This window comes from Synchiropus splendidus, chromosome 4 (genome assembly GCF_027744825.2).
Source record: "Synchiropus splendidus isolate RoL2022-P1 chromosome 4, RoL_Sspl_1.0, whole genome shotgun sequence".
Taxonomy (NCBI): Eukaryota; Metazoa; Chordata; class Actinopteri; order Syngnathiformes; family Callionymidae; genus Synchiropus; species Synchiropus splendidus.
In genome coordinates this window covers 17,440,606-17,467,459 of record NC_071337.1, presented here as the reverse complement: position 1 = coordinate 17,467,459, position 26,854 = coordinate 17,440,606, and the positions used below count along the sequence as shown (strand labels likewise).

Sequence of the window (26,854 nt, the reverse complement as noted above, 5' to 3'; positions counted from 1 at the left end):
CGCTGTCATGTGACATACTTGTGTTATTATTATTGGAGGCACAAGCTTCACCTCCCATCATATCTGACGTGCGTATTCGGACTGAAGCTAGGATTGCATCGACCATCTATTTGAGGATGACGAATGCCCATAATTCAAATACGGATTGTCACATGATGGTTTGTCAACAGGAAGTGACACTCAATACAGGCAGGAAACAGTCAGAGACATCAAATTAAAGGTGACCTTACGTCTTCATTACGTTGACTGAGTGTGGTCCCTGCTGCCACCACCAAGGTTCCTCAAGGTTGATCACCAACTTTTTCTATGTCCTTAAACACGTTGTAGAAATGAAACCCCATCCTGGCCTATCGTATCCAGTCAACTTGATCGGTGCAGAGGTTAGAGGACAAATGTGGCCTGTCCCAACAGAAATCTGTCTCAAGGTCTGATGGGAGACTTTAGGTGTTGAAAGAATGAGCTAATTTTGCCTTTGCATCCCACACTCGAGTTCCAAACTATCACTGCCATATCACAGTCACCGATGAACTTTTGGACTGCTGGTTAGCAGGACCTAACCCTGGACAGGGTGTGAAATTGGCTACTAAATTTGTTTACTATTGGTTGGGTCTAGTGACCTTTTGACTCAGAATCTTGTTTATTGACTTGATTCTTCTAGGTGCCCTAGGTACTCGGCGATGTGAGACGCCCTCCTGGTTGTCTACATGTACCTTCCTGTCTGAGCCAACAGTGCAAATTGACAAGGAAGTTTGGGATGTCTTGTACTGGATATGGAAACACAAAACGGTACTAGGCTTGCTGCTTAGTTGCCGAGTGACACTTGACCAGTACACATGACCAAGTGCTAATGTTGTGGCTAGCAGGAGATGTACAGTTTGTAATTATCAAAAGTGCAACTACCTTTCATAAGAATTTGCATTGATTTCATGACATGTGTATTTCACTTTTTCACTTGAAAGCAAGGCTTTGAAAACATGAAAAACAGACGCTCCATTCTGTACATAAAAACAGGAGTTTAATTGAAACTTTTGTATCAAAAAATAGCAATATCCATCCTCACAGCCATAAACAGCCAAATTGAAACAAAAATCTGAGGAGTCGTGAGGCCGCGTGTCGAAATGAACTCTCGAACGTTCCCACGAAATGGGATGGGATGGACGCCGTCAGAACATCTTTTCAATAAGTAGGTAAATAACATTCAATTGCTCTTTCTGGAAAAATGAAGTAAACTTATTTTATTCTGCTTTTTATCGACAACTGCGTCAGTGCATCCTCCACATTCTCCATAATTTTGTCGATAAGTTAAAAAAGGGGGGGGTGTAGGAATGCAAAATAAAAAGGCCAAAAAGGAAATGTGAAAAAAAAGAAAAATTTAAATAAAACAGGGGGTTTAAGCATAGACAATAAATAAATAAATAACCACAGAGTGTGGAATGTCTACATGTGTACAAATAAATTAAAAATGCAAATAGAAGGGAAAATATACACACAAGAGTAAATCCACGCTGTACAATATTTTAAAATAAAAAGTATGAATATTGCATTGATTGTGCATTTCACACCCCGAACTCCCCCAAATAGAGGGAGGCCAGAGGGGTGGGGCCACGTAGTGTAGAGCAGTGAGATGGCGGGAGAGCAGAGGTCGCCCCCTCCCCTGAGGAGCGAGGGCAGCAGAGGGGTGGAGGTGTGTGTGTGTGTTAGACATTCAGAGGAGACAGGATCCAGTTTCTGAAAAACACCTGTTCAGGCTATAGAGTGAGAGAGCAGCTTCAAAGAGAGTGATACAGAGTAGAGTCGGGTGTGTTTCAAGTATTCCATTGTTATAGATTCCCCCCCTCCCACCTCCCCGTAAACTCCCCCATTGTTTTTCTATTCTAATGCTATTGTAGCCTCTTGGTCGGGGGCTGGTTGGCTTTTCAGCGCTGACCTCCTTCCATCAGAGTGGAACCCCCCTCCCATTTAAAAAAAAAAATGGTTTGAGATAACCCCACCCACACGAGGAAAAAAAAAAGCAGCGTTCCAAAAAAAAGGCACTCCAAAATCAAAACGTTTAAATAAAATGTTCATCTCCGAGCTCTATGAGAGCAGCCGTGTCTGAGCAGGAAGGCCTCGCCAGCAGCTCAGAAGTTAATAGGAGGGGTAAGGGATGGATGGGGGGGGGGCAATAAATAACGCTGGTAAGACTGCCCGTACAGCAAACGGAAAAAAAAAAGTTCCCAGTTAGGAAACGAGTGAAATGAAACCAAGAAGGGGGTGTGTTATAAATAATTCCCTACAAAAGAGGAAAATAAAGTTGCGAGCTCGGTGGCTCCAGTATGACCCCCCCCCCCGTCCCATGAAGTCTTATTCAGAGTCCATCAGAGGCTCTCCTTGCTCGAGGTTGTGCTTGACGAAGAGTCTGTGTCGATGGTCCTGAGGCGGATCTCGTCGCTGCTTGAAGGGTCCTCCGGTGTCTGGGGCGACTCAGGCGGCGTTGTGGCGCTCATCCTCATCCAAGGGTGGTCGCAGATCTGCTCCAGTGTGGGCCGGTCCGACGGCCGCAGGGCCAGGCACCATTTGATCAGCTGCTGGCACTCTAGCGGGGGAGGAAGAAGACGAGGACAAGTGAGCGTCACGATCCTACAGGCAGGATGGTGATGTTGACATGGATCTACTGGGGTTAATAAATAAATGTAGTTTTATTAAGTCACTCGTTGTAATGTAGTTAGTCATTTTAGCCATTAAATTCAACCTTTTCACCTCTTATGAAACTCATGAGTTGATGTCCTACTGACCACTGAGGCTAGGGGGCAGCAGAGTCTGCAGCTTGTTACTTGTGGGGGTCTGTGGGTTCACTCACCAGCTGAAACCCTCCTCCTGAAGTACAGCCGCCCCCGGAGAATCTCCTCATCCTGCTCAAAGGGGATGTCTCCGCACACCATGTCGTACAGGAGCACACCTAACGACCACACCGTTGCCGAGCGACCGTGGTAGCGATGGAAGCGGATCCATTCGGGAGGGCTGTACACTCTCGTCCCTAATAGAGATTAAAAAAAGGGAGAAAAAAAACGGTTAGATGACGCAGAAAATCAGACTAAACATGTGCCAGACACAAAGTGGCTGAGTCACATAGGAAAGAAAGGAGGGGAGGGAGGTGTAGTTCACCCGCCCTCCCTCCCTCCCTCTTTGGAAGGCGGAACCTGGGATACCAAACACAAGAGACTGCAATGTGATCCCATCACGTGAAGACCTGTCTCGGGTTTCACAACAAACAGATGTTACGTGGCACTGACCTAATACCTACAAACGGTGACTCACAAAACCAACACAACAACACTAATCCCGAATATATACTGTGTATCATTATGGGCTATATCTGCTCTGGTGATGATGATGATGATGACGACGGTGATGAGGAGGAGGAGGAGGAAACCCTCCACTGAAAACAAGCTACTGCGTCACAGCTCTGTGTCGTGAAGGGCACTTTTCATCTGAAGCCGTGCAGGAGGGAAAAGCGGGCGGACTCTCACCGTCGAAGTCGGTGTAGACGGTGTCCTTCAGGATGGCCCCCGAGCCAAAGTCGATCAGCTTGAGCTCCCCCGTGCGGAGATCCACCAGCAGGTTCTCGTCCTTGATGTCCCGGTGCACCACCCCGCAGCTGTAGCAGTGGCGGACCGCCTCCAGCACCTGGCGGAAGAAGCCCCGCGCAGTGTCCTCGTCCAGCGCGCCCTTCTCGGTGATGAAGTCGAAAAGGTCCTTGACGAGCTCCGGTCGCTCCATGACGATGAGCCAACCGTCCGCTCGCTCGTAATAGTCCAGCAGTTTGATAACTCCCCGAAACGTCGAGCTGACCTTCTTTAAAAGCAAGATCTCTAACGGCACCATGGTTCCGTTCTGGAAAAAAAAAGAGAGCGAGAGAGCCGAGTGAGTCGCCGGGCGCTCGCGTGTCGGCGTCCCCGCCTTCCGGGGGCTCGAGCCGGGGCACGTCACCAAAACAAACCAGCGGTCCTACTCACCAGTGTGCCCCACTCGGTCACTCGCTCCTTGGCAACATGCTTCACAGCAACCTGTAACGCAACAAAGCCGTCACTTTAGCGTCTCTCCGAGACGAAACACTCTAAAGGTCACTTTCATGGCGGAGCACAACACTCACCGGCGCGCCGTCTGACACCCGACTGCCGGCGTACACCGTCCCAAATCCGCCGCTTCCCAAAACAGAGCCGACTTGGTAAACCTTCTCAAAGGGCTCCTTCTCCTGTTTCACTACAATAAAGCGGTTGTCAAAACACAGATCTCGCTTTCTCAACAAAAAACAAAACCCGTAACGCCGCGCACTACCTACCCGGCTGAAGCTGGATTTTCACGGGGAGATGATCCATGGTGGTGGGGTTGCAAATGTGCGAAAATGAGCCAAACTTTGACAGCAGCATATTCAGAGCCAGACGGTTCCGATGGTGCGAGTGACAGAGCGGGATCAGCTGAAGGAGAAGCGGTGCCCAGCAGTGCGCCAACTCCGCCGCACCGCGCCCGTGGGAGTCACGACCGTGGAGTCGCACACTGGAAAACCGGCATTAAATCTGAACCATAGCGAATAGATCCAAGGAATAAGAGTCCACGCGTGGGTCCGGTAAACACCTCCGACTTGTCTCGTAAGAGTAGCGGCTGACGCGTGAGCTGGAAGCCACTGAGCGACGTGTTGACGTCCAGGAGAGTGGCCGCTGTCTGAGCTCTGCCGCGGTCTCCCCGAGCCAATATTTTGACTCGCGGTGTGATGGTCGTATCCCTCCGCCACCAACACAACTCGACCTTTTCTTTGTCAAAAACCACCTCCAGGCAGGATAGTTTTGAATCCCCGCAACCCTTACCAACGACAAAATCGTTATACGCACTAAATTATTTAGTTTAGTGGCTTAAATGATCAGCAATATCGCTATGTTGCACGGACTACTTTTTAATAGTACGAGACGCCCATGAATCTCCTGTCTGGATGCTTTGCACTGTGTTCACTACAGACTAGAGGAGCCCTCCGCCAATCAGGTGTCGTATATTAATACACCTCTTCGTAGCTTGGCCAATCGCGTGTCGTATATAAATACACCTTTTCGTTTTTGGGCCAATCAGGTGAAAGTTTTTGTAATAAAGCAGACGTTTGAGTGCACGTGGCGGCAATTTCGAGACGCCTCCCTCCTCTGCAGTGAGACACACGCTGGGTCATAACAAGCAACGTTTATCCCCGATATATTCACTAATAACGAGTCCTGCTCTGATGGGCACGTGAGCCTTCACTAGGTGCGATATGAGTCATATTCATCACTGTGTATTCAATACGTTTACATGCAGGCTTCAGGGTCTGTGTGGCATTTAAGCTCTGCAGTGGTCAGTACCTGGTTGTTGTCAGTCAGCCATGGAAGAGCTGCCTTTTATTTGAGGAGAAACATGGTTGACTTCTGATGCATGTAGTGAGTGTTTTGCAATGTTTAATAATAATAATAGTAATTAAAATAAAGTAAAAAGAAAGAAATGATCTGCAAAACCGCTTATATTTCGGTTGAGATGAGGGTCTCCGGCGATGGAACATGCAACGTTTTGAAGCATTATGGGAGCAATTCTTTGGAAGAAAGCAGCAGTGTAGTTTCCGCAGAGAATAAAGTATTTTTAAATGTAGCAGAAATACTGTAAGAAAACACTTGATCACAGCTGCCATGACCACACACACACACACACAAGCTTGAAAACAAAAGAGCTGATAACAGGAAGACATGGAAAACATCATCTGAATCTCTGTGAAGCCAGCTGGCTCCATTCAGGCCACTTTTTAACTGTTACACATCTGACATGACCTTGGCTCAGGATGAACTTTCCACTTTTTATCTTCTGTTGCCGATAACCTACATGTGAGTGTTTGTGGGCGTTTGAGTCACCGCTAACCAAACAGGAGCATCTGAGAAGTTCCAGGAAGCCTAATCTCGACCTGGGCCCGTCGACTGCATGGTTATGTAAATGACCCAAACACAGCAGTCACAGTGCCGACCTGCAGAGATGCACATGTTAATTGGCCTCAGCTTCAGGATTGTTTTGTGGACTTCAACATGACCATGTTCCTCGGGTTGAGTATTGGGTACAGGAACCTGTTTTCTCTGACCAGGGGTCAGAGCGTCCGGATTTCAGCTATGCAGACAAGGATGAGTGAAACCCTTTATTCTCACTGGAGGGCTCGACTGCCAATTGTGATGCAGCAGTGATGTGGACCTGCACCCGACAGTCTGGTACCACCTTCACCAGAGAATAGTGGAATTTCAATGGAAATGTGATTCTTTCTCAGGTGGAGAAGTCAAGGTATGTTGGGCTTTTACGTGAGTGAGGGAAGGATGGAGAGTAGTCACCACTGTTGAATCCAGATGTCTATGCTCAGCTGTGGCTGCGCTATAAAATGAGTTACATATGTAGCGTGTCAGGATTTCCTATTAAAGGATGGGAAGCTCAGTCAACCTGGAGAGACTCAGAGTAGAACAGCTGCCAAATAGGAGCAGATGTTCAACAGCTCAGCAGATGTGGAAAAAACAATGTAGGCAATAAAACATAGAAGCCATAAAATGAAATTCCTGGGTTTAGTATGGCTCCCCAACTTATTCCATCCAAAACATTTCTGATTTTCACACTATCTAAAATGAGAACTTGCATCTCGAACAAGGCCTGATTTCATTGAGGCTTTTTAAAAACTCCACTCGCAATGATTGTAACACTTGAGAGTTTTATTTCAGCACTTGTGAAATAAAATTCATTCAGAAGTTAAGCAGTGACTTTGTAACCATGGAAACCGTCGGAACGAGACACAAAGAAGCAACTGTGTCCATTTTAGTTTAATTTCATCCCCATAAACTGTTGAATCTATGACAGAGGGACGATATTAACTGAGCTTGTGGTGTCATGTTCTGCTATGACCCCAAGAACACGTCGCTCCACACTCACCACCAGTGTTTGAACGGCGTCCAGTAGGTTTTGAATGGCGTCCAGTACATCATCAGCCTCACACATGGTATCATAACAGCCACTTCACCCGGGCACACGCGTGTGAAGGGCAAACCAGGCTTCACATCAGGACACCTGCTGAGGCTACCAGTTGAAATGAAGAACGGCCGAGGAACTGCTTTGTGTGTCGTTCTCCCGAAGCTGCTGTCTCAGCGCTGAGTGCGTCTTGAGGTCAAGTCAGACGAGGGAACATTTGGAGAAGAGCCATAGAAATGAAAATTCATTCAAGCTCATAACTACAGGCGTTTTTACTATTTCCTCTGCTCTTGAGCGGATCTGAACTGTTGAACTTCAGCAGGAAATATTGGTTTCAAATTGAAGTAGCTTATGAAAGAATGCGGGCATTAAAAAGAGGAGCTGCTCAGAGAGCTGCACAGAATTCAAAACAAACAGCTTGAATGGTCCAGATACTGAAGTGTACTTTCCTAGATGAGAGCACTGGTGTTCTTTGAAGGATTAGACAATGAGTCTATTAGACAAGAATAACTTCAAAATAAGCAGTCAACCGTATAAAACAAGAAGTGAACTGTAAAACAATGGTCAAAGGTGTCGTTCTTTCCGTTGTCGGCTTTTGCGATAAGAGTCCAGCTGCGGACCAATGTTGCAGTTCTGTGTGCGGTGTGTTCACAGCTCTCCAGGGAAATCATCATCACCCAAGATTGTATTTATGCTCACCCATCTTTTTGATCCGAGGACATGGAGCGGCGAGGAGGTCGGAGTTGAGTAATGTTTGCTGCTGTTTTGTTCCTAGTAGCCAAGGTGCGCCTGTGATTTGTGTGTCTCTCCTCCACACAGAGGGAACCAGAGCCTCTGTCTGGTGCAGCTGTGAAGCTAAATTCAGCTCCAGTTTCACTTATGAATCACTTCATTGCCGCTGTCGACCATCTTTGAAAAAGCTAGCAATAACTGAGCACAACAATAATGATAAACACAACTAATCCCTATGATTAAAATAGAGCAGCAAATTGATGAATACATTAATAACACTGTTATGCAACAACAAAGCATTAAACAGTACAACAAAAACAAGAATCAATCAATATGGCATTTACACAACGAAGTACTACATGTTTGTTGTATGATGAAAAGTGGAGTGTAACACTAATTTACATTCAAGAAAGAAGAATACACTGGTAACTGTGAATAAATGAATAATTCTATAAGTAAAGTCCCTATACAAAATGTCAAATACTTAACACAACCAAATGGAATTGACCCAACAAATAATGAAACAACAATGCTGGACACAACGTTGAAGTAAGAAGCAGTCAGTGAGTGAGAATGCATTCCTCAACACAACTCATATCAACATCAATCCTCAGCATGTGTTTAGGAGATTTATTTTTCATTTTATAATGTCGCTCTCAGTTAAATTTATCTGCCGCACGTTCCAAAATTGCTTCCTGAATACTAAGCCCAATTGAGGCCTGACTTCGAGTAACGGAGCACCGTGTCGCACTATTGTGGGCGCCTGCTTGCAGCCACAGAAGTGGCTCGGGTCACTATATGGATTACCGACTTGTCTTTACGTTATGTAACGTCAGCAGTAATCTGGTACTTGCATAACTGCGCATTAGCACGTTCTGTTTCATTCACACCTTCTTCTCTGTTTATTGCTCGTCTGTCTGATAAAGTCCGCACGATGCACCTCCTTCCTCAGCGCTACAGTGAGATAAATCGTGCGCAGAGGAGTCAGAGCAGGACAAGACTGTGGAAAACTGTGATTTCAGACTCCATTGTTCAGCATGTAAATGTATTTATTTCTACTTCCTGGCTTTTGTCATGCAGTCATCAGCAGTAAATCTACCGTGTTACATGTTTGGCTGAGAGGCTACAATATTTCCGCTGGAAAGCATTCATGACAAACTTGCTCTGGACTTGCCGAACAATGCTGCCATGTGTTTCCTGTTGTGTGATTTACGATCACATGCGAAGGCAAACGGAGGAATGTCGGTCACAATAGAAGTCAGCCATCATAATTATCACGTGCTGCCACCAGAGCAGGGAAAGTTTTGATGTGACCACATGGTGACTATTTTGAGAACAATCTTCGCACAACATCACAAATGGAATCAAATGACTACAAACCACACACAATGATGTGGAACGCCACCATATAGACTAGGAGTCAGGCCCTTGTGAAGTCAGTTCAAAACTACTATAGAAATTGTTTGGGTTTTTTTTTTTTGTGCTGTCAATAGATAACACAATTTTATCTCAATTCATCGCAATAAACTCACGATTCTTCTTAATCGCACATTTTGTATGGTCCCTCTTGTGTTGATAAAACCTTCCCTTACGATACATTTAGAACAGATACAACATGTTTAAACGTGATTAATTTTCCATTAATCGCTAGTTAACTCAGCTTTAGTGCGATTGAGATAAAAAAAAAAGTTTTCATTCCCCATAAATATTAATAATTATAATCAAATGTTAAGTGAAATATTAAATAGTATGTCTAAAAAGATAAACTAAGAGTACTTCTTGCCCTTAATTCAGTGATTTGGGGGGAAAAAACAAACTTGAAAAAACTTGAAAAAGGTGCTTCTATGACTTGTATTGAGAATCGTAATCTGAAATTGAAATATGACATAATCGAACAGCATATTTTAAGCATAAACATCATGATGTAATGACACTTTTTTTCTCCTTGTTTTTATTGTATAGTAACAAAATTTAAGATGAGACAGTTTCTTCTGTCCTTTTGGCACAACTCCCCACCCCACAACAGTCATGTTAAATGCCTACACACGATATCGACAAAACTTTGTAATAAAGGCAATGATTGAGTTTTCCTGCTAGCAGAAGTAGAGTCAGTGGATAACTGACTCATGAGATAATCTAATAAGACATCAGTACTCACAAACCCCTAGCGTAACAGTTATGAAGTGCCTTGCCGTAGTTATTTTAAAGTTCAAGAGTCACGTTGTATTTCTTGTGATTTATCTTGATGTATAAAAGCTTGACATGAAAGTGCTGACTCATGAGTCCACAACAGAAACACTGCTGTCTCAAATAAGTCTTCAGCTCCTGACACGCACCATGTGAGCGCACACACACGTTCACCCTCAGCCAAATATTTCAATTGCGACGCCTCACGTGTCCAAGACTTTAACCCGATTTATTTATATCAGTGATACTTATGTATGACTTGTGTTTACATCGACTGCCTGAGAAGGGACAGAACAGGCTGCAGGGCGACTCTTCAAGAAAAAACAAATCCCGTTTGATCACTCCGGGTACAAGCAACCTATTATTATGTTAGCTCAGCTCTTTCAGGCTTCAAGAATAAAGCGATTATAAGGACATTAAAAAAAAAAAAAAGCATTGCCACTTTCACAGGTTTGGCTCCAAACAGGCTCCGTTGCGGGATGGACCCAATTTCAGCTCCCAAAGCAGGTTTTACTGAACAGTAAATGGTTTATGGTGATTCACACTGATCCTTATTAACAGAGCATTATTTACCAGTCCTCTCAACCGCTTGCTCTGTTTCAAACCTCCCATCCATCCCCTCCCTTTTTTAACTCCACCAGTGAAAAGTCCACATTTACAGTGCACATGGACGTTTTAGCTAAGTGCTGAACTTCCGTCAACCGTCTTGATCCTTTTAACAGCCCATCCCAGTCTTAAGAGGATGCTGAAACCAAAGCCTTAAATCTGCAGGACCACGGCCCGAGCAGGGGGGAAGGGTGGAGGGCAGAGTTGGACCGGAGGAGCTGGCTTCCACCTGCACGTCTGAAATTGTACCACCTTGATATCTTAATCTGAGCAGACCTTTACCTTTTACAGTGCAGCATTTTTTATTTCTGAGAATCAGTAAGACGTGCATGTCACTTATCATTATGATTAACCCTTGAGTCACCAATGCATTTTGCAACAAACTGTGGTCACACTGAGATTCCTCAAACGGCATCTCAGGAGGATATTTTTGAATTGTCATTCGGATGGAGAGTTCTTTTAAATTTGACTTTCTCAAAGACCTTGGGACTCAGCCATGAACCCACTCAGATGTCTTGGTTCCACTGAAGAACGTTCTCTTCTTTCTGGGTTGACAAAAACGTATTTTAGCAGGGTGTTACCTTTAAAAAACAAGAAGTCATTCAAACTGTGCATTAACCCATGAGTCACAAATCTGCTTTAACAATGAGTTGATTGACTTCAGGACAAATCAAACATTCTAGCGAACTAAGATTATGACTAATGACTGTTTTTTGACTGCCCACTTGTAATCTTCACTGTTATAAGATTGTCTTATGATCTTATTGTTGTTGTTGTGCTAAGAGCGAACTTGTCCCTATAATCGGCACAACACTGAACGTTAAGCATGTGTGACCTAGTGCGACCAAAACACTGTGGGGAGTGCCAGTCTTGAATGTTGACATAGATGGCAATAAAAACACCAGCTTTTTATCATGAGAAGTAAATCTCACTCCCTTCAGCGGCTGTCCTCACCTGGTCTGTTCCCACAGGCGTCCGGGTGGTACACACTAAATTAAAAGTTCCTCAAGTAGCTCGACTCCTTAACAGGAAGTGGCTGTTGCTCAGATATGGCACGGACATATAATCTAAAATAGTTGAATTTAACATAAAATCCTATGATTTCAAGTTGCAGGACAGGATTTTGACTTCAGGAAATGTTGACCAAAATCTGAGTTTGTTCTTGTGATTCAAAATAAAAGAGTAGTGGAATGAAGTTGCAGAATGTGTAACACATCAAGTATAATCTCTGGGTAATTTACAGAGTCGAGATTGGAATTTCCTAAAAAAAAAAAAAAAAAAAAACGAAAGTAAATACCATTAATTTAATTGAAAACTAAAATAATAATACTACTGATAATGAATGAAAAAAATGAAGTGGACAAGAAAAGTTAAGCGAATCACTGCTCGTATCTGAGTGAGTCATTTCAACTGAGGGAGGTTTGAAATTGCGAGTGGAAAATGATGACTGAATCATATCAGTCGAGATTCACACTCAGCTGATCCAATGGGGTCATGACCTCATCATAGCAGGGTTTTGCTTCTTCAACAGAACCTTGCAGCTTACCACACCCTCTTCAAAGTAATTGAAGCCATGAGAAGAGTGAAGTTGCAGAGTCAGTTATGGTGAATTATTTATGTAAAATTATCACAACAGATGATTTTAAATTGCGCCAAAAGACTCAGAAATCTGTTTCGGTTCACAAATCGACTGCTGAGATCCACCAAGGGCCACATCTGGGCAGCGAGGGTGGGTGAAAATTCCATCATTGTTTTGTGTTTGCAATTCAGCAGGTTTGTGTTTGGAAGTTAATAGAAATGCAGATGTCAGTCGGCTGCAGAGGGTTTCAGCAAAACAGAAAAAGAGAGTGAGGGAAGCTCAATGGGCGGAGGGCAGAGGGGGGTGCAGTCTGTGACATCAGCATGTGAATAAACGTAATTATCATGTGTTGTTTGCCACTGAGCCTCCAGTTGACCTGCTGTTAAGAAACACTCATGGGTAACACTATTTCATGTGGAAGTAAAATACTACAAAAAGGGGTTCATGGAAGCAGTTGTAGTTCTAGTAGCACAAGTATTTGAGTTTGAAAAAATCGGACTCATTCAAACTTATGTCAGCCATTTGAATGTGGTGTCAAAGAACAAAATGAGGACTGCGTTGTCTTTTCCTGAACACCTTGTCATTTTGGAATAGTTCTCAAACATATTAGCTAAATGAAATAAATCCGATAAATTAGAACGATTTTGCTCGGAAACGTGATATTTAAAATGTGAATTCAAGTCGCTTGAAGGATCTAAAAAGAGTCAAGCAAAGAGTGTGAAATGTGACTGGTAAGTCGATCATCCAATGGCTCATCATCTCATTACGCTTGTCTTGTTATTAATATGATTATTACTGAACATTTTTTGATTTGTTGATTTTAATGAATGACATCAATAAAGAGATAACTCAGTAACAATTGAATGTAGAGTCTTGTTAGAGCGAGTAAAGTGGAGTATCTATCGCTCATCCGGACCAAGGCCTCAGTCTTCTTCAATCCCAAATAAACCCGTGGTCACACCCATCTACTTCCTGTTTACATCGTGAATGAACCTCATTGGCTGTCTTCCTTTCCTCCAGCATTCTTGGTCCGACACATGCGCTGCTTCTCCACGCCAGGTCCAAACTGGACTCCTAGCATGTCTCAGAGCTTGAGCTGTCCCACCAATATACTTGCTTTTGAAGACGACTGAGTCCTCGTCGCTGCCACGTCTGACTCTGCTCTCTGTTTTCAAACCATGTTAAGTCAATGCCTTTATTTAAATTCTCCCAAGATCCAAGCGTCACAGCATCAAGCAATGACAGCCTGTCCAAAGGCAGACAAACAAATGAGGTCATCACATACGACCCTCGCGCAGCGACGCTATGATGACATCATGATTTATTCACCAGCGTGTCTGATGACCACATGTTGCGGGCCACGCAACGCCACAGTTTGAACTGCTGGTCTGACGGCCCTGATGCTACAGCGGCAACAGTAGCAACCGAAGCAGCTGCGGGGCCCTCCTCCAGTGTCACCTATGACACCAGAACAATGAAGAGACCCCGACTCTCCCGCCTGCCTTCCTTCACACCTGAGTGCTCGCCATGAAGTGAAGTCGACAGGACTGGAGGAGTCTCTATTATTAGGTCTTCCAACTGAACTGGCGGCGGGTGGGTTTACATGGCGGGGGTAATTAAGAGGTGTAAGGTGGCTATCTGACGGCTGAGAGATCATGAGGAATTCTTACCATCCCGCTGGCATGGAAACCTAGAGGCGGTTCATTAGCCATTGTGGGAATAATGAGCGTTCTAGTCTCAGCTTTGATGGGGATTTATTGATGCTGCTGTTGCAGCTGAATCTTGTTGTTGAATGTACTTGTACACTGTCTTCACATGTTAAAAACAAACACAGAACCTTATCAAGGCAGCGGGCAATGGTTCGTCTTTCAAGAGGACGCAATTGTTGATACATTTATTTGACTGTTGCATGTCCAAATAGTGCCTTTATTGAGTTTGTTTCAGCGTGCCAGCACTTTGTATGTGTATAGGCGGAGTGTAGTTGACAACACATAGCAACAATAAAACTAAATGCAGAGAGTAAACTTTTCATTCTGTCTGAAACCAGTATTGTAATTTTAGCTTAGGATGACACAGAGCAGTGGCGGTCGATCAGCAGAGGTGCTGGACTGTCAGCCTCTTGTGTTGATAATAAAGGAACACAGAGACTTCAAGTAATAATGAATTCACTTACTTCTTTGTGTACTTCCAGTTTATTTGCATGACTCAGCCACTGGTGCAAAAACACCACCTTGGCACTCTCCATGGTCCTTAACCTTGTACTGTATGACCCTTCTGAGTATGCTTCTCGCGTACTGTTCAGTTAGTTACGTCAGATTCATGCTCCTGCAAAGCTTCCATACTGCTGCCCAGCAAACATGCCTGCTGAGTTAAATAGGCGACTCACTCTCATTAAAAAGTCTTGAGGGTCTTCGGGGCTAATCGCTTCAGTACTCATTAACCTTTTCTCAATTAAAAGTAGCACGGATTGTGGCGCCACGCGCGCAAAACAACACACGCAGAGGTAAGAATGAATCCATTAGGTGCGATGAAACCTGTCCTCATTAGCATCAACAGCTCAGCAGTTTGTATTACATGACTCGGGCCAGCCGACGCAATTGGGTCACTTACCCAAGTCACTTACCCAAGACTCTTCAGCCGAAGAATGAAATGGTTCTCAGTCAATATTGGGCTGCGCTGATGACATCAAACAGGAAATGACTCCGATAGCGAAAAGTGTTTGAAGATTGTGGAGGTAATGTGTGTTCATGGAAATGCAATTACGGCGACAAATGAGTGTACAATGATTATTAGCTCATATTTCGTGAACCTGAGCTCCTTCATTATTGTCGGAGAATGTTCTCTGGGAATCAGGAAGAAGCGACATCGTAATTAGTGTGGCACGATCAGGAGGAACGGAATCGGGGACAGATTTAGAGGATCATTTTTCCATTCATTTTCAGTATTGAGAAGTCGTCTTGTGTAGAGCGCGATAAGATGACAAAATCTGACATGGGTTTCCTCCTACGCTCAAAAACCTACTGCAAAGAAGATAACTAGTTCTCCCTGTTTTGCTGTGTCTGTGTTAGACCACATATTCAACCGCGTTCACCGAACAAAAACACAACTTAACCCAACTTAAATCTAGAACTAACCGTACAGCAACACCACCCTTCACATAAACATTACCTTTCTAAACTAACAGTAACCCAATGGTATGTTTGTTTTTGTGCTTTTATTTTGTAGTTTCTCCACGTGTTGTGTTTCCGGTTTTGTATGTGTGTTTCCGTATGTCTCCAGCTTCCTCAGCAATGTAGTTGGCCCTGATTTGGCTTATCAGCACAGCTGTATATAGCCTCGGCGTTTGTGTTGCCAGATGGTTACTTCACGTTCCAACGGTAAACTCTCTCTCGATCCTCCGCTCTCACGTGCTGTTGTTAATATTTCTAAATTCGGCGTTCTTGCTTGTTCTTTTTCTGTTGTCTCCTCTGTTGTTCTCCTCGCTTTGCTGTCTGTTTCTATTTTCGATCGCATGTGAGAGTTTTGTCTACCTCACCATTTTTTTTCTCTCTATAGATTTTTATTCCTCGTGTGTGTATATGTATAATTCCGCCACCGAGTGCTTTCTGTTGTTTGGGCCTTGTGAGTTTGTTTCCGAGTGCGCTTTTGTTGTCCCCGCTAGTCAGGTTTGAGTTTAATTCGCCTGCTTTTCTGTTTTCAGGCTTTGAAACTTTCCCTATGTGTTTGTCTTCCTCGCTCCACTTCTGGTGTCGACTCCTTCGGTTCTTCGTTCCTGTCCGTGTATTATTTATTGTGTTTTCTGTATTAAAACTCAAATATTAAAGTTATTAAGACCTACTCTCGTTGTTCCGAGCCTTCTGTACATTGACAACGTTTCAGCAATTGGGTCAGACTGCTAGAGCGATCATGACACCCTAACTGCAAACTAGCTATAACATTAAGATTAACAGTGAACATAAAATCCCCTAAAACGATTACAAAAAGTCATATGTGAGGGTTGAGGCAAGATAGCTATGTATTCCAGAGACAACGGGCAATATGATTGGGTGACGCTTAATATAAGCGCTTTTATGGGAAGCTCCAGGAAGTTTTTGAAACTTTCTCAGGCAACAAGTATTGTGTGTTCAGACACACAAGGACTCAGACTCCCTTCGCGTAGATATTTCAAATATTCCTGGCCCTCTTGTTTCCTCACCTTTCTGAGGAAACAATTCCTCATCCTTTGCTCATCCTGGCTAGCAGATGGATTGCAAGTCATTACCTTTGGTCCTTGAACTGCAAAAAATTACAAAGAAAAATGGTCACACCTGAGTGCAGTGAGAAGCACCAGTTGGCATGGCAACCAGCAAATTGTTAATTATTTCCTAGATAGGGTGGAATCCCGCCGCCCCCATCGACAGCTTGGAGAAGCACCTGTGAATCTGCCCCACCTCCAACTCTCTTAACTTGTCGGTTCAATGACTGCTATCCAATATTTATTTTTGCTCATTCAGCGTTCAGTGTCAAAGCGAAAGGTGGTGTCAATAAAGAAGACTCTGTGTGGGAAAGTATTGGGGCGCCAATGCCTGCTTTGAAACTGCAGACATGTCATTCATGCAGCATGGAAACAACCATGGCAAGAGTTTTCTTTGATTATAAATGGAAACGATTAATAATTAACACAACACGAGTGTTATTGCCGCGCATGACTACCCACTTAATGAAGTCTCGCTGTCTTGGTGGACCAGCTTGCCAACATCACGATTGTTTTCGCTCCACCTGCCATCTCTCATTCAAGTGATGAGCAAAACACGCTGGGGTCAGTGGCCTCTCCAGCCCACCCCTCATTCTTCCTGCCATGCAATTGGTTCACAGGCAGGACCCCTACCACTGTTTGTCCAGCACTTCCACATTAGCATGCAAACACCAAGCGCACGTAAAACTCACACAAACACGCCAAAAACCAGTGAGAGCAGGCGGTTCGGAAAGGTTAACTGCTAGGCCCCCCTGTTTCTGCCTGGATCAGGAAACTGAGGTTATCGCAAACTTTCCACTGCGGAGAGAAAGCAAGCGAGAACACCTTGACTCCAGCGAGTCGTGTTTGTCTTTCATCAACACTGTTGGTGTGTAAATAGACTTTCCTGCGTTCAATTTTCCATCTCGAGCCTCCCAAAACACCAGCAGCCTGGATTTCCAACACACAACAGCCTCTCAGGACTGGACGTGGAAACACACCCCGAGTCACTGAGCCAGATTGACAATTAAAAATTGAATGTAAATTAGTAAAAAGTTGGGATTAGATATGTCTGCATGGTGCCGTAGTGTGTCGTGCTGCAGTCTCACAACAAGAAGGTTTGAATCCATCTGGAGACAACTCTGGATTTGATTCAAACCTGGGTGCCTTTTAGAAAGAGCGGGTGTGTTCCCCCTGATGCTCACTCCGAGCACTCCGATTTCCTCCCACTGCCTCTCACCCTAAGAAGTTGAAATTAGCTCTAATATGGGGGAACAAATAGAAAATGAATGAATTAACAAGTAAAGGTGCCATAAAGATGTCATGGCTGTTTGTTTTTGTTCAAAGGGAACAAGTGTCTGTTTCTGTGTCTGTCTAATGTTAGGATTAAATTGGCATCCAGATTGAGACTTTCCACTGTTTGTGTTCAGAGGTGCTGCTGGGAACGCCGCCACATGTGACCAGGCGGGTTACAGAAGAGCTGTGGTCTGGAACGAAAACTTCAAACTCACCACTGGACGAAGTGTCGCGTGTCTGAAGGTATTTTTATTCAGACAAGAGAATCATTAACGGAGCCAGCGCTTTGATCAGGTGTTACAAGGTCAGTATGTGCAGTATGTGTGTGTGATGTGTTGACAGTTTCCAATGGCAGATGTGTGTGTGTGTGTGTGTGTGTGTGTTTTGTTAACCAGGAAATGTGGCACCTCGGCTTCCATAAGCCAAATGATGCCATGCTGAAGTTACTGAATTGGTTGTTTTGGAGTCAAGAGGGGAACTTCTCACACTCTGGGCGTCAGTATAGTGCTCAGGGCAGAATTTGGAAGACAGGACAGAAAACAGTGGTCCAGGATTTAAACAATAATAACCAGTAACCAATGATACAATCTGCCTGGAAGTATAGGACAGAGGCATGTACCAAGCTCTTTAGACATATGTGGACATCTGCTGGAAGTCAGTGAAGGGAGGAGTGGAGTGTTTTGGTGAGGGGAAATTTCTGTTGAAGACCACATGAGAAGGAGAATCCTGCTATAAGCAGACCAGCCAGGATGGCGCTGTAATAGGCAGGAGATGACAAGAGCCGGAGCCACCATCTAATCCAGAAGTATTCTCCTGATGCATGAACCTGCATGATCCATTTGTTGCAGCAATTCTTGCAGTCAGGGAAAGTGGGCTGCTCAGTGTCAAGGCAGTGATGTTTACTGTCATGGCAGAGGTGACTATTGATGCTCATGAGGATGGAGGCTACCTTGAAAATGATGGCACAGGCTCATGGCAGAACCACTCTGATCCTCTGATAGAAGCCACTTTATGTGACCTAGGCAGCTCATAAAGAAAAAATCCGGAAAATAAAACCTGAAATTGGGAGAGAGCTTATGATATCATCATTGCTACGGAGTTGAAGGAGCTTGTTCCTGCTGCTTCCTGCTCAAAACAGAACCTCTTCTGCAAGACCAACACTACAGGAGAAGCACACTGCCAACATCCAGAGCTCCATCTCTGGGAAGGAAAGTGGCATGATACATCTTTCATCTGCTGAATAAATGCTGCATGGCTTCTTCACGGTTGTTGAGTTTGCGAACTCGACTGCGAACAAACCTTCAGTGGTTCCATGTGGTTTTTAGTGAAACGTTACACGACGGCGACCAGCGAGTCAAGTGTGTGACTTGGCCTCCGGTGTAACCGCAATTAGGCTTCAAAGACAAAGCCACATGTTCTGAGTACGACCAAGTGTGTGACGAGACGTGAACTGTACGTATCGCGCTGAAGGCCACTCACCCCAGCTTGTTTATGAGTTGGTGAGGTGCATCCCCGCCAAGAACAGTCCACTCTGGCTCTCATGATCAAAGTGTCCGTTGTTCCACCACTTCTTTTGATGCTGTGGCAACATGGAGAGCCATTGACAGTGTCAGTTTGCCTTACAGTCACAGACAAGAAGGCCCAGACAACAAACAACTAAGAGACAAAACTGAGACACTGAGATCCTCAGATTCCCCACAACAGTGAACCCCAAAATGTTACTGTAAGATGGAACAAACTGTTTTGCTTTTTTATGTTCATGTTATTGGCATCACCTCAGGAAGCTTTAGAATGCGACAAAAATGGTCAACAAACATTAAATCTGAAATTCTGACACCATTTAAAGCAGAAATAAGTAGCTGTCACATTCCAACCGTGACACATTCTGTGTGCATCCGTTTGGAAAACCGGAGCCTTTAATGCAAATTCCAGTTAATTACTTTTTAATGCTTTTTTTTTTCCTTCCCAATGAAAAATGGAAAAATTAGCATAAGAAATTAATTTCATTTGGTCGAATGGAAAACGGGAAAGTCCGGTTGGTGAGGAGCCCGCGGCGTAATAATCTCTCAGAATATTGTTCCGTTCTGTTCGACTGCACCATCGTCTCACGCTGCTGTTCAATTAATATTCAATGAAATTAGCGGATACATCAAGAGAGGCGCCGGCGATGACGCGGCTCATTTGTTCATAATGGAAAATATCTTTTGTCTGTTTTGTCATTAAAGAATGCAGATAACAGGTTTTAATATTTGAAACTGAACCAATCCTTCACACTGGATGGTCTTCTCCGCGGCCTCCACCTCAAGGGCGCCATGGCAAGTGGCTATACATTCTCAACACAGCTGTAATAGATGGGCATTCATTGTTGATCGGTCAACAGGCTTAGAAGAGTAAAATATATGCTATGATATGTTGAGAAGCATATACCAATCAATCTTTTATCAATCTTTAACTGGAAAAAAAAATCAAAACCCTCAACAATATCAATAAGAACTGCCCACTGGTCATGTCTTGCTCATGCATCATCGCTTGCCTGAGATGACACATCATGAACAACAAAAACATACCCGTACAAATATTGGCCAATACACAAATGCACACATACGCTGTTTGTAATTACCAAGTAAAAACAAGGTCAAAGTACCTTGATGTCGAGCTTCCAGTTTGTGAATCTCTGTGTCATTGTCTGATGAATTCTCAAAAGTCAGGCGAGATCACCGGTCGACCACAGCAACACACACAGAGGAACAAAAGACCAACTATCATCGCACACGTCCCCTAGGCAACTGTCATGGACATGGACCAGAGTTCACACGGGTAGGTGTGAAAACCCTCGAGTGGCTTTTCTCGGAACACTTCATTGATGAGCGCTTTGTGGATTTATTTAAGGGACGGGAGCAGCTGCTGGTGCACATGTGTGCTCTTAACGTGTTGATCTCCTCCAGCTACAGAAGCACATGGACTTGCTTTATCTGCGTGTGAATTTTGAGGTGTTGATGACTAACCTGCGATGCTTAGAGGTGTTGTTGAGGTATTTTCCAAAGATTTACAGTGGTGGACTCTTTTTGGGGTATGTGTGTCAGGGGCGAGCATGACGGATAAAAGATCACCTATTGATGATAGTGTCTTATTTGTGAGCAATGGAAGGATGGCACAGAGAGACGCATGCTCAACTTCAAATCGTTTTTAAACCTGACGCGCCTGTAACGTGACCACAGACCTTCACGATAGAATGATGTATTGCTACTTGCCGGACCTACGACAATCTGCACTGCAGTCTCTCTTCAAAACTTTATTGACATTCATGGCCTATAAAAGTTTACTTTGTGATTAAGAGTTGGCTAAACACAGAGAAAACACGGACGAGATAAAAAATGAATGTTGTCATGAATCTGAGGCAAAGGATGTTAAAGATTTGTCTGGTAATTCACCAAACTAGAATAAAATCATGCAAAAGAGATTTTGATAAAATTGAACAGTCCACCATAGACAGTCCACCATAGATGGATCGCGGACATATTGGGTGTCCGTTGCAATGTGTTGCAGTTCTATGGTGCTGAACTTGTCCTGTCCTCTTATTTCACCAAAATTATGAAGACATTTTAAGTTTGCTAGCTCTTCCAAGTCCTCCGTTAAGCTGCTCACACTCCATCAAAAAAGATTTTGTAGATCTCCAATTCATAACAGTTGGGCAGCCTTGTTTCTGTGCAACTAAATCGGGTGTTTTAAAATCCATATGAACACCATAGTCTGACAATGAGAATCTAATTTAAATTTCCCTTGGTTGGACAATGCTTCCTATAGTATCCAGTCACAGCGCCATTCTGCCACTCAACAGCTAGAATTGAATTGCACCGATCACACTGCCATTCATTCCCAGACACTCCAAACTCCAGACATCTTTCCAGGCTGAATCTCTCTTGGCACCGCAGCAGCCCTCTGAAACCGGACCACCACACACTCATTGTGGAACAGCAATACCAGGCGATCCCATGCCAGTCGACAGGGTTCCAGCGTGATCTGGCTCTGTGCACCCCGGTGTCACTCTCTGTTGCCATGCTCTTGAACACCAGAACTATCATTACATGCAGGTGTGCAACAAGGTCGGGCACACACTGCCACACCACCTACCCTTCCGGCAGTCATTGGTGTGTGCTGAGAACCTGCAGTGATACAAAAAAATGCAAAGGTGTTTAAACACATTCATACCTTCGGGAGCGACGGACTTGGTGCTCACTTTAATGTCACTCGAGTGTCAGCAACTAACCTGTCACCCCAGATAGACATCCATTGCAGGTGTGATCACAGCTATGCTCGCTCCTTTCGCCGCAGTCTCACGCCAGCACCGCCAGAGGTGTGAGACATCGTGGAGGAAGCCAACTATTCAAAACAGTGTTGTAGAATTTTACTGTGATGTCACGTCCCTGTTATCTGCAGAGCCCTCGGGGGAATTTCACTTGTGTGCTAAAGCACACAGTGTACAATCGGAAATAGACAGAGGTAGAAGAGATGCAAGGAAGGAGGCTGGAAAAGAGCCTGAATTGACACTTGATATGAAAGTATTTATTTATATGAAGGTCTTGGAGGTGGAATCTTTCCTTTAGTCATGGTACTGGACATGTGACGCTGCCAACAGGACCTAAGAAACTGAGATTTAGACTGCCTTGTGTGTGTTTCTGCCAGCTTAAATAATAACATTGGATGTCATTGAATGCCACCACAAATCTTGCAACAGCTCTAGCACACTTTATTTGTATATATTTTTAAGTAAGTTATAGGGGATTTTTTTTTTGGTCAGTGCAGCTGTGTTGCATGTCAACAGTGTGGTGCTGTGATGTGGCAACAGACCCAGACGTAGGTGAGCGCGACTGATACACGTGTGACCGGCTCACTTCTCTGTTGACGGTCCAAACAGAAGCGTAAAAGTGGTAAAATTCCAGATTCCTGGCTACACTGTTGGATATTAAGCTCAGCAGCAAATCACAAGTTGCGGTGGGGGCGAGAGAACTTTCCATCAACAGAAGAATTGTTCTTTATCAGACAGGAAGAAACTAGTCAAGCCCTGCGCAGTCATCGCTCTAATACTTACCGACCGTCTGAACCAGATTTCCCAATCTTTCGTGGTCAGGGAATGTCTGAACTTGCCATACTCAACATCCAGACTCATGGCTGCAGTAGACCCTTTCTGAATGGAACACCAACCTTTTCATTTACACTGCAGGCACCAGTGTCAAAAGCGGTGGACCAGCATTGCCATCCCACTTTACTGTGAACATTATTTTTTCATGAAGCATTAGACATGCCCTGAACCGAAACACAGACCTCAAAAATAAGCAACATTGCAATTGTTCAAACCAGCATTCTAGCATTCTTCAATCAAAATAATAGTTATTCGCCTTCACCTTACTGACCCCAGTGGATTAAGCAACTAAGCACCGCAATCCAGACGATTCGCGATTGGGTTTTCAGCTCGCAAGTCATTCGTTTCAATTCTCGTCATTGGTGGCTTCAGCTCCTCATCATCATCCTGCTCAGCTCACTGCACAGCCACTTTAATAACAGCAAATGGTTATTAAATGATGGCTAATTGCCAGAGATTTTCCACACGTCTCTTACGTCTTCTTCTCCAATTTGTGCCGGCTATTTTAACCGCTTCCAATCTTCTTCGCTCAGTTTAACCGCCTCCCCCAACCCCACTCTTCTCCTCCCCCATCTTGCGCCTAATGCAAACGGAGCAGTTTAATGTTAGGGATATCCCAGCGTCACTGTTGATCTGAATAAACTGACAGTAGCCGTACAAACATCTCGACAGCAAATGCTAACAACTGGCGGTTCATTGTTGCGCAAACAGGCGGAGATCAAAGCGACTTCTACAATGAGCTGCATGTGAAAAACCCAATGATTCACTCATTTTCACCTGCACCTCCTCAAGGTGTTCCCAGGTCTACTATGAAACATAATCCTTCCAGTGTGTCCTGGATCTGCCCCGGGCCCTCTTCCCATTTGCCTGAAACAGGTCGTGGAAGTCGTTGCAACAGAACTCTGGAGTCGCCTCAACTTGCTTCTGAACAGAGATTCCAATGACTGGCTTCTATTAACGTGAGGGACCAGACTTCCTGATGAGAAAACTCATTTCAACTGCTGTATGTGTGACCTTGTTCTGTCAGCCATTACTCAAAGGTACAGTAGGTGAGAACAGAAGCACATTAAACATAGTTCTTTCTTCGTCAAACCAAACATCTTTTATACTTCATTTACCACCACCACAATGGTTGCCTTCTTCCTTTCCTTCTTTTTCCTGGTATCTCTATCTCCAACGTTCTTCATTCAAAACCTCCATTGTCCTGCTTATAGAGTCCTTCCTGATCAGCTCCAGTTTCTTCATCTCTGCTATTCCTAATTCGGCTTCCTGTGTTTTTGCAAGTCTCTTAACTCATGCACTCCAGCTCTCACAAACATGAAGCTTCCCTTCACTCTTGCTGGACCTCTATGTTGAGTCGTCTCAACCCATTCCACCCTGCCAGCACTCTCTTGTTCACCGTCAGTCATCTCTGTGCATTACTCTCTTCATGACTGACCCCATAGAGTATGTTCCTGCCCTAACTTGGGAACCAAAAATGCATTCTGGTATCAATGAAGGGTTTGAAAATATTCTAGGGTTCTTGGTATATAAAGCCTGATTGAACATGCATACATATGCATACATCGTCGATTAACCGATTGGGCGAGAGGCGGGAATACACCCTGGACAGGTCACCAGTCCATCACCAGGGCACACACACACACACACACACACACACACACACCATGAAGATTGATGGACAATTCTTGTAAGAAATACAAAATATGAGGAAATTAATACTGGAGTAATTTCCTGCTTTCGATACAGTGTATTTGATAAGAGTTTAGATATCAATCTTCTCCCAAGTGATACTTGTCTACTTCTTCCCTCACTGGATTCAAATGAAGAGGCCAATTCTCTGGGATATCCCAGAGATACTGTTGATCTTGGTTGAGTACACAGACAGTACCGGAAGCTAACATCACTGTACCAACACCAGAGCTAACGCTAACAATCCATGATTCAGCGTTGATCAAACAGGGTGGGGATCAAAGAGACGCCTTTGACCTTTCAAAAGTGCTGCAGGGATATAACAGACTCCGAATTTATTTCACAGCATTAGTTCTCATCACAGAATCTGCATGTATTTTTTTTTTTCAGTTACCCTCACTAAACTGTGTAGAACATGGACGAATGTTGCTGAAAGGGGGTGAGTTTATACAGACACAATGATCACAGCTTCCGGGCTGAAAAATGACCCCACATCGGGTTCTTTTTATCATCATCAAAGTCACCGGACACGGCGGTCGCAATTGACCAGACCTTCTGAATGATAATCCAGGTATATCGCTAAAGAAAGTTTTGACAAAACTGTGATGTAGGCGAGGCAGCTTGAGACTGACTGATGAGAGAATTGTGAGTCATTGTAATTATGCCGAAAAGCTAGAAAAAATCAACTCTGTTGTCTCAGACACAGACCTGGAAGAAAGACCGTAAGAAGAAGTCATCAGCTGTTCCCAAGAGAACAGATTTTGGATGACAACAATGGGAAAATGTAAAGCAAAAAGAGTAGAAAAAAGGGAGGAAAAACAAAAGTGAAGCTTTAAATACTGGAATCTGAGCACATAATAAACATTTTGGTTGAAACCAAAGCATCCAAAAGTAAAAAATAAAATTATCGACTCTGCACAGCAGATCGGATGACCTACTGTGGGACCACGACCCATGTTGGTGAAATTCCAGCAGACAGTAATGAAATTCAAGGTTCTCTCAGCTCCGAGAGGAGAAGGAAGATTTATACGATGCTTGATCACACCATGCAAAGCACCAGCATTCTTTTACCACGATTCTACAGAGGGTTTGGAACTCCATTGTTCCTGCGTCCTATATAAGCTTTACACACTTGGGACTTGTTCGGAAACTCTGCTGGTCTGAACTTGCTCTGTCACCCCCGTGTGTTTTGATCCATGGCTGAGAGGTTTGGGTCAGAAGCTTTGTCATCCAGGACAGACTCAAGGTAGAACAGGCCGGTTGATGTGTGGAGATGTGGTCAGGGCGTCTCCTGGATTCTGAGATGTTCAACTTGGAGCAGGAGCAGCTCAGGTTCAGGGCGCACTAAAGAGACTTGCTCTCTCAGTTTACCTTGAAAAACCAGAGAAGAACAGGAGGTTTCTATGGGGAGAATTGTAGCATCACTTCTTAAAGGACTTCAACAGATTTTGATCCCATGAACACGAGGTAACTCATAGTACTCTGATGAACTCTTCTAATAAAATGAGAACTTCTTAAGAAGGGACACTGGAAGCCTTTCAGAAGAACTTGTTCACCTTCATTATCGAAGCCTCAAACAACCGCCTCAATCCGGCCTGTCTGCTTACCTAACTCATTCATTCGATGTGGTGTTTACTCAAACACGGAGCGGGAGTCCTGCCTGCAGGCAAACACTCCTCCATTCCTTCTATGACACTTTTATTGAAGATGTTAAGGCTGCAAATGTGACAGCCAAGTCACAGATTTATGTGAAACTTTACAGGTCGATCGGCGTTTAGATTCATCTGCTGTTTATTGGATCTCTGGGGAGAGAGTTGTAGGAACGTTGCTGCCCCACATCTGTCTGCAGCTTCAAGATTGAATAAAAGTGCCAGGTCCAGTGTGGATTACAACATTTTTTGTGAAGCATTGAGAAAGACAAACATGTTTTATTTGTGCTATAACAGAGAAATCCTTTTAAAACATATTTATACGCCTCGGTGCTGTGAGTGCGAATTCAAGTGGTAGCATTTTGCAGCATTTGTTGTTGTTGTCAGCCTTTAAATGTAACAGCGTGGCCACACTACCTTTTCCAGCACAGTTTCTTTAGAGTAGTCAGTACAGAATCTGTACAGTAGTCTAGTTTAGGGACGTGCATGGCTTTGCTAAATGGTTCATCATCAAGTATTAAAAAAAAAAAAAAAAAAAAGGTATTATCAAACCTTGAGTGAATTGATTCAGAGAGACAGTTTGTCAATGCAAATGTTCACATTTTCATCTATGGACTCTTTTTTTTTTTTTTTTTTTAGAAAGAAGTACAGACAAAACGAAAACTAAACACAATTTCTTAATACAAAAATACAAACCCCAATGTGAAATAAGTGGAATGTGGTTTCCCACAGAAGCAGAAGAACTTTCAGGAGGTACACATATATCAATATGAAAT

General features: G+C 44.0%; 1 protein-coding gene across 1 annotated transcript; it reads right to left on the bottom strand.

The window, feature by feature from the left end:
- Positions 1-999: 999 nt before the first annotated feature.
- Positions 1,000-4,713, bottom strand: pim3 (Pim-3 proto-oncogene, serine/threonine kinase). The gene is made up of 6 exons (XM_053862256.1): positions 4,322-4,713; positions 4,133-4,242; positions 3,996-4,046; positions 3,510-3,873; positions 2,840-3,016; positions 1,000-2,575 (listed from the first exon to the last, which is right to left on the bottom strand). Exons 1-6 carry the CDS (start codon positions 4,407-4,409, stop codon positions 2,358-2,360), a joined length of 1,008 nt encoding a protein of 335 aa, XP_053718231.1. The 5' UTR covers positions 4,410-4,713; the 3' UTR covers positions 1,000-2,357.
- Positions 4,714-26,854: the final 22,141 nt, after the last annotated feature.